The 14251-nt window shown below is 42.2% G+C and overlaps 1 protein-coding gene across 2 annotated transcripts in view; it reads left to right on the forward strand.

The window, feature by feature from the left end:
* The window catches only part of LIMS2 (LIM zinc finger domain containing 2), a 32712-nt gene that overhangs the window by 528 nt on the left and 17933 nt on the right, over nucleotides 1-14251 (forward strand). The window contains exons 1-4 of one of the 2 annotated variants that reach the window (XM_048063162.2): nucleotides 3-162; nucleotides 12608-12767; nucleotides 13553-13619; nucleotides 14034-14154. In XM_048063162.2, the coding sequence (XP_047919119.1) occupies nucleotides 152-162; nucleotides 12608-12767; nucleotides 13553-13619; nucleotides 14034-14154 (359 nt within the window). In that variant the 5' untranslated portion in view covers nucleotides 3-151. Of the gene's footprint in view, nucleotides 1-2; nucleotides 163-12607; nucleotides 12768-13552; nucleotides 13620-14033; nucleotides 14155-14251 lie in introns of those variants that run through there. The other variant, XM_048063163.2, reaches the window with a different exon arrangement.

Here is a 14251-nt window from a genome sequence, read left to right on the forward strand (position 1 = left end):
GGCTGCCCTGAGTCACCGGGGGCCGCCGCTGCCGCCCACGCCCAGGGGCCCGGGCCGGGGCGGGGTCTGCGCTGCCCGCCGGGGCCGGGGCCGAGCCGAGCCGAGCCGAGCCGAGCCCCGCCGAGCGGCTCGGGGCCCCGGGCGCGCCGCCATGACGGGCAGGTAAGGCCGGGGCAGCCCCCGGGGAGGCGGGCGGGGAGCGCAGGGCCGGCAGCCGGCCTGGCGGAGGGGCAGAGCCGGGCTGCCCCGGCGCGGGTCGCCCCGGCCCGGGGAAGGGCTGAGGGTGGGACGGAGCCGGAGCGGTTCTGGGCTGAGCCCCGCTGTGGCTCGGGCCCCGGCAGCCCGCTCCCGATGTGCCCCCACGCCGCCACCACACACCGAGCCGCTGCCCCCGTGCCCGTGCGCTCGGTGACCTCGTCTTTGGGCTGGCCTCGCAGATGCGTGTTCTGAGAACTCCTGAAATCGGGGATTTGGTCCTCCTCCCGTGCTGTCTGACACTGGGGAGCTCTGTAATGTCCCCGAATTGACAGATGTGGATGAGAAAAGCAGCGGGGAAAGCGTTTGCTCGCATCTTCTGAGGGGTCGCACAAGTGCATTAGTGTCTGGTCGCTCCTTTTCCCATCCGTAAAATAAAACCCAGATATTATGAATCAGTTTGAAAATAAGCTTGATTTTGTAAAGTGTCTTCAAAGACGTGAAGAAATAATATTAGCAGTAGTAGGATGCTTTTTCTGTGGTAGTCATCACCCTGAAATCTGCTGTCATTATCGTGATTCTAAAGCATTGTCATTTGTGACCAGAAGCCCTGATACGGGGTAGTTTGTCTCTAAGTATTCACTCTCTTGTGTGAAGTCTTGATGTCTGGATTGTGCTGCTGCTTACAATTACTTGATGTATATCGTATTTGGTGGGTTGTTAAGTATGATAATGCACTGAATAGTCGTTCTGTCCCCACCAATCATTTTGACCAGTGTTATTTTTGCTGTCTGTGATGACAAATTGTTGTTAATAGGTGGTTGTACATGCTTAAAAAACTTTGTTTTTTTGCCTCCTGTCATAAGGTTCTTTTTCTCTGTCTAAATGACCACTTTTTGTTCTTCCGATGTGTCACATAGATGTGCATTTACAAGTTCACATAAATTTCTCAAAACTAGGGGAAGACTGAAGAGTCTTAAATGTTCACAGGTCATGGTACCCATGCAGCTTCTAAATAGAGACAAAAAAGGGAGGACCTGGGAAGAGTGTTGTCTGTGAAAACCCAACTTACCTAATTCCCGTACAGCTTTGGTGTGGTACTGTTTAGAATGACGTGTTCACCTCGGGTGAAATCACGCAACTACGGAGGACAGTGGGAAATGACTGCGCACAGCAATCCTCGTCTTTTCTCCTGTGCTTCTTCAAAAACTTGCCTTTTAAGTTATAAGAAGTTATTACTGTGTTCATAAGAAGCTCTGACATGAGGCTTGAGGCTGGGTGGAATGTTCCAAGGAAGCTGAGCAGGGAGGGTAGAGTGCACAGTTCTCCAAAGTAATGCAGGACTTCTGTCTCCTTTCCTTCCAATGTACTTCAGAGGGTTGTTAAAGTGAGCAGGCCTTGGCTTTGCTTTTGAAAAGTCAGTTGCATGAATGCAAGTGTTACTTAAAGTTTTCAAACACATTTATACTGGAAAGTTTGTCAATTATGAACACTTGTGAATTTCCTAGGACAGAGTGATTATCTTAGACTGGCTGTTTCTCAGCAAAACGAAACCTGCCTTTGGTTTTCAGTGTCTGGGAAACATTGGCACGGCTCAGCACCTCGCCTGACTGATGCCGTTTGGCGAGCACCATGTTCAGCAGTGGTTTCAGGGTAGGCCTGACTCCTAAGTCACGGGGAGGAGTTCAGCATGGAGAACAGGCTTCCTTGGACCAACCTGTGGGTCACTGAGCTGAGCTTTTGCTAGATGTTGTCTGATGTTTGTTATGTGGTAGTGCTCAAAATCTGTCTACAGTATGTAGACAGATCTCAAGCTTTTGAGATTGAGGGCTTCTGAGGTTCCAGAAGGAGACGAACTGCTTCACAGCTGGAGCATCTCCACAACATTGAGCAGTGGGAACCTTCCAGAGGCAGGAATACGACACAAACGTGTCTCTAGTCTTGAAACCGTTGACACACCAAAGGGGATGATTTTGTTTTTGTGATGGAAGGGGATGATTTTGTTTTGTTTTGCTCTGTAAAGCGAGGAAGACTGTAGGGAGGATGTGCAGTGCTGACACGTAATTATTTTTCGCTTCACTTTTCTTGTCAAACAGGAAAAAATAGGAACTCACTTCTAGGTACTGTGATTACCGCTGCATTATTAGCGATTAAGATAGGTGAAAAATAAATCAATTTTCATTTTTAAGTGTTCCGTCCTTTTTAGGTGCAGAGTGTGTCTTCTGAATTTAAGTAGCTACAGTAATTTGATTTACTGATTTCTAGCATTAGGGAAAAATATAGTTTCAGAAAATACAAAGACGGATGTGTACTTCTATATATTCATTGTATAAAATTATCAAAAATAAGTGACTATTTAGCAAGTGAAATCCAAATACTACGTGTATCTTATTCTGAGCTTACATTGCTAGTATGTGAGGATTTGTTTTATTAGAGAACACTGATAAGCAGATCACTGGAATTTGCAAATGCTAGAGCTGAATGCTGTGTCTTGACAGAGCAGTTTTACTTCCCTGTATCTTGATGTTAAAGGAGCTGTTACAGCCCCTAATTCCAAGAGTAGTCTGTGGTTTAAAGGGATGCTGTCAGCTTAAAAAACAGAACAGCCTCTGTTTGAACATAGCTGTTCCAACTAAGATTAAAAGATAATAGGACAAAAGAAATTAGGGAAATATATATTAATTTTACTAACTTATGTATTGTTTAACTACATTTGGAAATAAACTCTGAAAGATAATGTAATATAAATATTAGATACATATGTGTAAAAATCAGTATGTTTCTAAGCAACCTTTCTATATTTTGCAGTGGTGAGTAAAATGCAATTTATATGATTTTTGGTGCCTTTAGCACCAAATGCTACAGTACTTCTTTACAACTAAGTGCATGAAGACAGCTTGTGTACTTGATTTGGTGTGTTTGCTCCATCTCTTAATTTTTGCCTTTTTGAATATTGTTTTTTTTTTGTATGTGTCCCTCTTTCCCTTCTGTGTTTTGCCTAGTTTTCTTTGTTGGTTGTGACAGAATCATTCCTAAGAAAGAGGAGCAGTGAATGACCAGTGGGCAAAACATTGTCAAATGCCCAAAGTAGGAAATAAAACAGAATTGAAGATAATTTCATTAAGACTTTATTGCTGTGCTGTTGCGTAGGGATATAAAGGTAAAAAATGCCTGTGCTGTATTGTGTTGCCTTTGGAAATTAGTATAAAGATAATAAAAAGGCCAAGGAAAAATGTTCCCTTAGTGCATGTTTCAGGGCATAATTATTTTTGTAAGAGATCTTTGTCATCACTATGCTTGGTCTAATTGGGATCTGGATACGCCTATGTACTTCCTGCAGTCAACAAAAGAAGAACAGCTGCATTTACAGATCTGCTTATTGATTGTTCCTAATCCAGTTGAGGTAAGAAATAAGGGTATATTATTTACAATTAGCCAGTTTTTGACTAGATGCTTTTTAATTCATTAGAGAGCTGCTGCTGTGCTTGTGCTCCGTTTTATGAAGTAATTGCAAGTAAAAAGGTTTGATGGATGAGAAGGAGGCGAGAGTGTAAAGGTTGGGAGTATTAAAAAAGGTTCTTTGTGCAGGATAGAAAGTACCTGGATCAAACTAATAGATGTCTCATCTGAGTTATAAGCAGCCATTTCTACTTCTGGTTTGGAAAAAAATGTGGTTTTAATGTTACCATTTTTCCAGCTAAGTATGTTCTCTGAGACTCTCCAGATGCATTTTAACTTGTTGAAGGATCCCTAGTAGTCTGTTCTGGGGACACAGAGGTGCTTCCCTGAGGAGAACTACTTGTTAGTGCCTAAAAGGAATCTAGCTGCTTTCTGCTCTGCTTTGGCCCAAAAGTAATGTGCTGTCAGATTTTGTCATTGACCCTTTCTCTTAAAAGTGATCTGTCAAGAGGGAAAGAAAACCAAAACCATGCATTTTCACTGTTTATGTGCAGGGCAGTAAGAACAGGAATAGGAGTGAGTGAGCACGTGTGTGTTTCAAGGGACGGAAGACAGGATGGTTATTGTTTTGATTCCCCCCCGCTTCACTCCCCTTGCGTTGTTTTTTGAACAAGGGACTCACAGTTGTCTGCGGAAGATTGGCTATTTGAAAACCAGTAAAATCGTTCTGTAGCAGCCCGGATGGTAAAAGCTTAGGTGTTTGAGAGGGGAGGTGAGTTTTGGCCAGATTGCTTAAGGCTGTGGGAGATAAAATGGTGCAGGGGCTTGATGTTTTACTTTATATTAAAAGTAAAAAAGGTGACTTAATATTGCATTAAGAAGTGTTTTATCACTTTAAAAGGTCAGCAAAATGACTCATTTTGGAGGATATTTTTATTCTTCCTTTCTATCTTCTGTATTTTATTTTTTACAGTTCCATTTATTCTTCTGTTCCGTAAAGTAGGAATGAATAAAGAACAAATGCAGTCTGCTGGAACCAGTAGTGGCAGATTGCTGTCAGACCTGAAACTTGCAACGACATGTAGGTTGAACTGTAGACTTTAGGTTACTGAAATGATCGTGTTCCCTGTTAGTGCCTTTTCTGGTGGATCCCAGTAAACCCTTCTGGTTTTATTTAGAGAACAGAAAGGATCTCTGCTGGTTAACGCTTACCTAATACTTATGAAATCATCACTTCTCCTTCTTTTACTTATTTTTCCTCCTACAGCTTGCCAAACTGTAGTCACAGAAGGCATTTCACTATCATGCTACAAAAATCCTCCTTTTTTGTAATTTACCAGAAAATAATTTGTTGGTGATGACTGTTGAGATGGGTTTCATGGTGATGCTGATCAGATGACACTGATTCAGCTGTGCACATTGTCCTCCATTCCTTTCCCTTTGTTCTTAAAAACTGACTTCTGTATTCTCGATTTTTTAATTCTTTTTATCCTCCCTGCTCACTGTGCCCCGAGCCCTTTGTGCTCTGTAATCCTTTATCTCCCTTGCAGGGGTGGGTGGAGAGGGGGAGCGTTAGAACGGGCGAGCTCCTGGTTGGGGCCCTGCTCGGTTCCCTTCCCGGCAGAGAGCTCTGGAGGCTGGAATGCCAACTATGTGCCTTCTGCCTGCTTCCTGACCCTCCGCAGCACGCGGCTTCTGCAGGCTGCAGTGTGTCCGCAGAGCAGGAGCCTTTATGCTCTTGTTTCTTGGAGCATGCTTTCTCCGAGTGGAAGGAATGGCTCTGCTGCTTGCTGTGTCCTCAAGGCACTGCGAGTTGCAGTGGCCAGCAGGCAGCCACCGTAGAGCTGCCGCGGGCTGGTACTGAGCTGCAGTAAGCTAAAGTGCTCGTGGGCAACAGATCTAGTCATCGAGTTTGCTTTTCTGTATTTCTCTGTTGCTTTGATCAGAGAGTCTTCTTGAATTAAACGGATTAATTACGAGAAGACTGAGGATTTTTTTTTTAATACAGTCTCATCTCCTGGATGATGGAATTTATCCAGGTACGGTATGCCAGTCTAACGGAACTAATTGCTGGTGCGGACTCCTCGTGTGCTGCCTGCAGTAGGTAATTACCAGTGGAATACAGGAAAGAGGTTGTCTGGTCTTGGAGACTGTAGCAGAATGGCAGATGAAGTGTAAGAAACAATGCCTGAGCAGAAGCGTATGCATCCTGCTTTAGCTCTTCTAAAATGTACAGGCAACTCCCCAAAGGAAGGTGACTCACTGAATATCAGTGCTGCTGGTGTTCTCTCCAGTCACCTCTCTCCATTCCCCTCCACAGTGGCATTGGGTGCCATGGCTGGCTTGAGGCTGCAGGGGCTGGCATCCTCCAAACTGTACCAACGCCGGCAGGATCGGCTAAGTGGCACAGGGTCACTCCTGAGCAGCAGGACAGATACAGCAGCTGGGAGACGTGGGTATGTCTCTGAGGTGAAGGGAATGGTGTTGATGAAGCATTTCCAAGATTTGATAGACGTTCATTTTCGGTGGTGGGTTGTTCCTTTTTTTTTTGAAGTGGGAATTGTATGCACACAGCAAGAGGGGATGAATCTGTTTTTATTTCCAAGAGGCTTATGAAGGAAAGGACTTTCCTGACGGGGAAGCTTTCAGTTTTTAACAATAACAGGAAAGCAGTAATGGAGAACCTTTCCCATTTGGAAGCACTGTGCTGGACTGTTCAGATCCAGCGTCAGGGCTGGTCTTGTTGATGGTGAAGTGTTTAGGTACTGTGAGAATAAAGTATTTCTTTCACTGTTTGTGAAATGCAGTCATTTTTCAAAATGCTGATACAATTTTACTGCGCCTTGATTTTTAGGGCTCAGTAGTCTGTTTATTCTGTAGATAGCAGGCTGGTTGATTTTACTTTTTGTAAATTAGTCCAGTCTATCAGAAACTGAAGCTTCTAGTATAGCTGCTTCTCGAGCTTATTTAGAGCGCACCAGACAAAGCTTCTTAAATCTGCCCAGACACCTACATGGCTTGGTTCAGTGGGTAATTTTCCTGTGTTTCAGACTAAAAGTGTAATTGTCTCCTCAATTTTCATTGAAGTTAACTTTGGGCAGAAATTAATTAATATTTAACGCTGAACACATTAATTCAAATGTAAGTATTTTATTGCATTTTGGGAGAATTGTGAGCTGCAGCAGAAGTATGGGATGTGAAGTCTGCGTCACTGGCAATAGCGGTGAGCATGCAGCAGAGGAGATTTTCTTCTGGCAGCCAGAAGTTTTGCATTTCAGTCTTTTCTTAGCTAGAGATAGCCCTGATGCTTACCCGCAATAGAGCAGTTGGTTTGGCCACTCGGTTTGAACCCTGCATCCCTCATTAGAGTAGGAGGACAGTAAAGAAATGTCAGCCCCGTTGAGGGGAGAGGATGCTGATCAGGAAGAGTGAGAAGCACGTGAGGGAGTGGTGAGAGAAAAGAAAATAAGCATTGAAAAAGCAGCAAAGAAACAGACCTGTAACAGAAAACCAGTGAGACCTGATGATAAGAAGGACAAGGAGATGATGTAAGATGACAGCATTTTTCAGCGTGTAGTTTGCTTTCAACTGTTTGACTTTGTTGGTTTATGTCCCTTCTTCACGCCCAGGACAGTAATCCAAAAGCAGTGTTGCTACTCCTTGGTGGAAATTGATGAACCCATTTGAGAATGATGTGTTTTACCAGTGCTGGTGAACGCCCATCACAACATAGTCATTTTGGTTCCTTTGAGATCATGGAAGTGGAGGAGGGACATACAGAACGCGTGTGTGAGAAGTTGTTTATCAGGTACACGGTGCGGGTGAAGCGGTACATGCCTGATAATAAACGGGTGGTTCTGGTGTGCCAGAGGCAGAACCTGTTCAAAACATGCACGCTTCTTGGTTGTTGCTGCTTCCCTGGGCTGGGGGAAGGCTCTGCTAGGTGTGTGTCTGTTGAAGTAATCAGTCAGGGGTTGCTGGAACTGAGTGTTGCACTACATCGAGGGGGGCTACTAAGTACTTGTGGCATAGGATTTTTTCCGTGTGAATACCGACAGATTTCCATTGCTGCTGCGGGTCTCAGAGGTCTGCCTGCTGGTGGTTTCCCCTGCAGGCCACCTGTATGGACACTGAGGTCTGTTCTCAGCTCAAGTGTGTGAAGCAGCGGAATCGTTTTGCTTTTAAAATCTGTCTTCTACAAATAGCAAATTGTTGTAGCTGGTAGGTCAAGGAGTGAGTGATGAGAAGCTATAAAGATTTTTCTCCGTATTGTGACCGTAAGTTGCATTTGTATGTTTTTCTTAATTATCCTTTGGTAGTAAATAATATGAAAAAATGTTTATTTCATGGGGAGGTTGGGGCTGTGTAGTCAAGAATATGTGCTGAAAGGCAGAAGGAGAAATTCTGAAAATGTTAAACTATGCTCGGGTTATCAAATGTACAACATCACACATTTAATACATGGGAATGCTTTTTTTTTTTTTCTACAATATTTTAGGACAGGTTTAATAAAATCATTTTATATTTTAATAAAAATACTTTGAGTTTTGAAAATCACATAACCTATTAATAATAACCGTAAAGAAGTTGAGCTAGTTTGAAAAATGTATCCAGGGAAATATCAACTACAGTGAAGAGATTTCGAAAGAGTGATAAGTGTAGCTAAAGGCTATTTTTCAGCAGTTCGTGACCTGATACACTTCCTCTTACTTCTTATTTTTATTGGTCATTATCTGTGAAATGAATCATAGCCTGGTATTGTCCCAGTAAATACTTTTTTTTTTCTTTGGTCTTTGTCACCATTAAGGACTTAAAGCCCCAAATGCTCAACCATGCCAGGGGGACGGGAAGGAGCCTGGAGTGCTCCAGTTTTTCTCTCAGCTACGGGCTCTCTGACACAGACACGTGGTGTTTCTTGGTGTTGTGGTTTAACCTGGCCAAAAAGGGTAAAATGCTTGTGGGTTGAGATAAAGACAGTTTAATGGGACAGAAAAAGAAGGGAAGATAATACTTGTAATAACGACGATGAAAGAATACACAGAAGAAGTGATGCACAGTGCAGCTGCTCAGCACCCGCTGACTGCTGCCCGGCTCCCCCGGCGTTATGGCCTAGCACAAGTACTTTTTTTCAGCTTCTCACCGGCGCTGCATCCCTGGGGACAAATGTGTGAAAAAGAAGGTAACATTATAGAAGCTGGAGCATTTTAACCAGCTGTCTTGGTGGTTAAGTCCAACTTTTTTTACTGAAGTAATACAGGCCCAATTCCCAGAATCTAGAAGAGAATGTGGTGTAAGAACATGACATTTGACAGACAAAAGATGTCTGAAACTATTTGTGGAAAATAAATCCATATTGACTTCAGTGATCTGAGAAGGTAGAATGCTTTCAAATCTTTCTACAGTAACTGTAGCAGCGGCACAGAATAGGTCTCCTAATAAACTTCCACTTCATGCAAAGGATGATTTTTCTTTTGGAACTTGCCAGCAATGCTGATACTTTACAACTAATATTTCTGAGAAGTCAAAGCGTGAGAAGCCCTCTCCTAATTATAATGGTAACCAACTGGTTCCTATAAAGTAGGCATTTTAACAAAGACAATTAGTTAAAGGTAAGGCGTGTAATGATTAGAGATTGGAAGGCGTACTGTTGAGCGCTGGTACTTTGTTGGGTTTACACCGGACAGGAGAGCCTCAGGATGCTGAGCTGGCCATGTTCTAAAAGCCTTTCCTGTCTTTGTGTCACCCGCTTATTGTTAAAACAGAAGAGGATTTTATATTTCGCTGTGTTGCAAAAAATTGGTGAGCAAATAGAATGCAAGAAGCTTTGCACAGTGGCGACTGTCTTTTGTGGGAAGGACTCATATCTAAGTGTCTTAAGATTGTCACAGGAATTCAATCTTCTCTGTTCATGCTTGGAATCACCGCCACAAGGAAATTTTTGGTGTTGCTCCTCCCCTCCCCATGCTACTGTCACAAGTGTTTTTGCAGCAGTGTGGTAAACTGGATCAAAGATGTGCTCTGAATTAGAACTGTCCTCCCTCCCCCTTCCAGCCTTGGTTAGTTTTAACCTTGATCTAGTTGAAGAAATGCTTGCTCTGTCGCAAGGGAGAGGGCACACAGGGATGTGTGATTGAGGGAAATTGTTAAAGTATGGCATATGTGAGGGTGGAACTTTAAATAGATGCAAAGTCATGCACTTATGGCAGTGCCAAAGTTGCAAATTTTAGCTTGACAATGATAAAATATCTTAAAAACAGATGCAAAGCTGTAACTGAAGAGACAGCGGAGAGGTAAAGCTCAAGCTCTGATTGTCGAAGATCCATAGCTGCTGGTTTGTATCACAGGAGATATTGCTGGGGAGATCGTGTACCGCTGTACGTGTCCTGCACAGCTCTCACAACAAATTTCAGCCGCCTTGTAATTGAGGCAGAGAACTGTGTTGTTTTGTTTTGTTTTGTTGTTTTGTTTTGTTTACGGGCTCTTCATTTTATTTTTCTTTTTTACCAGATTAGTAGTTTCTCTGATGCATAAGAGTTGCAGTCGTTAGCGCATTTGCACAGTGGCAATTCTTGGGCAGCGCTGGCAGTGTCACAGTCACCTTCCTTAGGCCGTTAAGGGAATCTTGTCTGCAGCAACCAAGTTCTTCTAGTGCAAACATTTTCATTTTTTTTTTAATGATTTCCATTTCCAGCTCTTCGAAGTTTTTGTTTTATACTAGATTGCAAAATCTCTAGTGATTTTTTTTTTTTAGCTGCACATCACATTCCACAGCTCGGAGTTGGACGTTTTGCATCACTGCGCATCAGCACAGTGGGGAATAGACTCGCGGGACTCTTGATGCTTCTGCAAGTGAGTGAGGGGAATGAATTTTTTGAGAGTTAGAATAAATTACAACTCTGGATTTAAGGTCTAAGAGAGGACAGTGAGAACAGAACAACAGCACATTTGATTTTCACTTGGAATTTAATTTTCCAATAGATTTTATATTTTTTAAAAGTTAGGGTTTACTGTGAGACTCACTGAGACAGTTTTTTGCTCAGTTTTCTCCCATAACCCAGAGTAAGTTTTTCACTGGTGTAAATGTGAAGTTGTCTTAATTATGGCTTTTGGCTAGCTCAAGTCTTGGAATCCAGGCATCAAAATCTTCAAGAGAGACGCAGTATTTGTTGGGAAGCTTGTATTTTCAAGTACTGTTGCATACTTGGTGCATGATTTAACTGGAAGAGTGGGAATTGAAAGTAAGCTGATTAGATCAGAGGCATGATCTCTCAGCTTTGGTGCAAGCACTGCTATTTTTGTGTTGACCTAATCTTTTGCTACTCTGGCAGGATAAAATGTTTCTTTAACCCATAGTCTGTAGTTTATAAAGTTACAGGATTTCCTGCTGGTCCGTAATTCCGGAGCGTGTCCGTTTTTTAAAGCTCCTTCCTATTGCAATAAGGAAACAAGTTTTAACTGGTTTCTTATAAATCGGTTCTCCATACGTGAAATGATGGCCCTCTCCCTTGCTCCTTGGAGCCCGGGGAGCTGCGGTGGCAGGGGGAAGGTGTGCCCCGCTGCCTGCCCCGCTGCCTGCCCCGCTGCCTGCCCCGCTGCCTGCCCCGCTGCCTGCTCGTCCCAGTTGCACTCAGAGCCCAAAGCGCAGGCATACGAACTGCAGCGTGTGTTTGTAGGGATGCCTCTGACCAGAGGAAAGAGAATCTGCTGCAACTGGAACGTGGTTTTTGAATTACCGCTCTCTGTAAAGAGATGTGGAAAGTAGAACATCGGGTTGTAGAATAGCTCTAACAAAGGAAATGCAGCTTTTTACTATAGTAACAGTTATCACATCTTGAACAATGATGGTTCTGATCTCTAAGTATGCAAAAATAAACAATTTAAGTAGCTTTGTGTATGAAAATAAATTCTATGATTCTATGATTAAAATAAAGGAAAATAAAAAACTTTTAAACCAAGCCATCCCTTATTGTATATATATATTGCATATTGTGGTTCAGGAAAACTACTGCAAAATATTTCTGAGATCTTTGATGTGCTGAAAATTATTTATTCCCTTGCCTATAAAACTGGTGTCTTTCCAATGGTTAAAAGAAGGATTCTATCGAAACAAGCAACTGAGAGTCTTTCCTTATCATAGTTTTTTCCATCCTGTTTTGGACACGAGATACAGGATTTTAAAACTATGTTCTCTTACTATATAGAGAACTTAGATTACCATGGTGGCAAACATAAAAATCTCTTTGGAAAATGTTAGGTTTGTTCCACGTTTTAGGGGAGAAAGATGAAACAGTCTTTTGCATGACTTGGAAGTGTGGCGCTTGTTTTGTTTTGTTTTGTTTTTAGCCTTGCTTTCTGAGTAAATAAAGCTGATGTTACTGACTTGCCAAGCCAGTCGGGGGGGTGACTTTCTTCCAGACATCTTTAATCCTTTGACAGTTTTAACTAATTTGTCAGGAAGACAGAGACATTGTATGTAATTATTTTTTAGTGAATCTTGTATGTAAAATGTATCTTACGTACATAAGCTGCTTGGTAGAGGGGAAAGACCCTGTGAATTCCCACAGTGAAGGGGAGGCTGTGGTGGGAGCTCGATGCTTACTACACATTAGAAAATCCGAGAAGTGTGCATCCTGAGACCAGAAATCCTGAGAAGTCAGGATTTCTTGGGTTTGCTGCTCTCGGAACTACTGGTTTATTTTAAATCGTGGATATTTGGTGTGAGGATGACACAATGGGGTGAAAGACTGGTGAAGCAGCCAAAAGTGTGCAATAGATATATCTGCTACATGAGTTCATTTAGCCACAAGGGCCACCCTGTGTGAGTTGCAAGAACATTATTCCTAACTGATGTCAGTGCTGAATTGACTTGCTCATTGTTATTTTTTTGTGTAAAAGGGAGTTTAAAGCAATGGAAATGTTGTGTTTCTAGATGTTGGGGAAACTTGGATGGTATAAGTATACTCGTGGTTAGCTTGTGGCATTGCTCATGTTCTTACTCTTGTCTTTATTCCAGTAATATGTCTGATGCTCTTGCAAATGCAGTATGTGAACGCTGCCAGACTCGATTTGATCCTGCCGAGAGGATTGTGAACAGCAATGGGGAGCTCTATCATGAAAACTGCTTTGTCTGTGCTCAGTGCTTTCGTCAGTTCCCAGATGGACTTTTTTATGAGGTGAGGTCGTAGACTGTGTGTAAGAATAGGGAAGTATCATCAATAAAGGCAAGGAATTAGGTGAAAATTGTGGCAGAAATAGGAATTCTCATCTTTCCTGCATGTTTAATTTCTTAGCCCTAAACCTATGTTAATATTTTTTGAGGGATTTCCAACTTAGTTTCTTTTTTTTTTTTTTTTTCCTTAAATACTCCTTCTGTTCATCAGTAACGACAAAAACTTTGTTTGCTCTCTGGGTAAGAGACATATCGAAAAGAAAACCCAAAATATTTCTTAATATTTCATTAGACTTAAGTGATTTTTTGTGTTTATTTCCAGATATTTTGTACCAAACTTTTCCATTTAAAAACAAAGTTTAAATATTTTTGCAGAATCTGTGCAAGCATATATTTTGAATTATACATTATTTTAAACGTGCTGCATTCTTAATTTGCTGTGGGTACATCTCATGCAGAGTACTTCCAAATACGTGATTTAAAGAAAAAAAAAAAAAAGACAAGTCTAGGAAAAGGGCTTGGGACACCTCAAGATTTTTGTTGTTTCATAAGAGCATTGCTATTGATTTAACTGTTTGCTAAATGAATTCACTAAAAGGCTGAAACCGTATCTGGATGTTGCTTTAAGAAAATCCTTGGAAGTTTAAAAACAGGTGAGAAGGGAGACTAGAACTCTAAAATTTGACTTACCGTGACCGATTAATCATTTCAATGGAAAATCATGCTGAACTATTCGAACTGAACATGGTTCAATTATTCATGAAGACTACTTCTCTCTTTTGTTTACAGTTTGAAGGCCGGAAGTACTGCGAGCATGACTTTCAGATGCTGTTTGCTCCTTGCTGTGGGGAATGTGGTAAGGTGTCCAAATACAGATCTGTGTAGCCTCATCCAGCTATGGATTTACTACAGCTAACCTCAAGGCTAGGGGCAAGTGGCCCATCTTTTAGCAGTGTCTCCCTTGCAGCATATGCATCCTTGTCAACACCACAGAGTAACAGCTACAGGGTTGTGCAAACCTTCCATCTCTGAGTGCTGTCCAGCCCTGGGCTGGGATTGTTGGAGTCATTTTAAGGAGCAGAAACTCTGGAGAGAAACAAAACATCATCAGCAGTGATTTGGGGCATCCTGGCTGTGGGAAGAATTATTTTTTCTGAAATTAGAATGTAGCAGTTCTTGTGGATTTAAAAGGGGAGAATTATGAAGGGCAGTACATTTTTGATAAAACTGTTTTCTGCCTGCATCTCAAGGTGTTGCTTTTCTTTTGTAGGTGAGTTCATCATTGGGCGTGTTATCAAGGCAATGAACAATAACTGGCACCCAGAATGTTTCCGTTGTGAACTCTGTGATGTAGCACTTGCTGACCTGGGTTTTGTGAAGAATGCTGGCAGGTAAGATAGAGCAGGAGCTCTGGAAGTTGTGTCACTATGTTATCAATACAGTAGGGAGATGTGGAGAGTGGTCGGTTGACTGTATACTGGGAGGTAA

The sequence above is a fragment of the Anser cygnoides genome, chromosome 9, assembly GCF_040182565.1.
Source record: "Anser cygnoides isolate HZ-2024a breed goose chromosome 9, Taihu_goose_T2T_genome, whole genome shotgun sequence".
Classification (NCBI taxonomy): domain Eukaryota; kingdom Metazoa; phylum Chordata; class Aves; order Anseriformes; family Anatidae; genus Anser; species Anser cygnoides.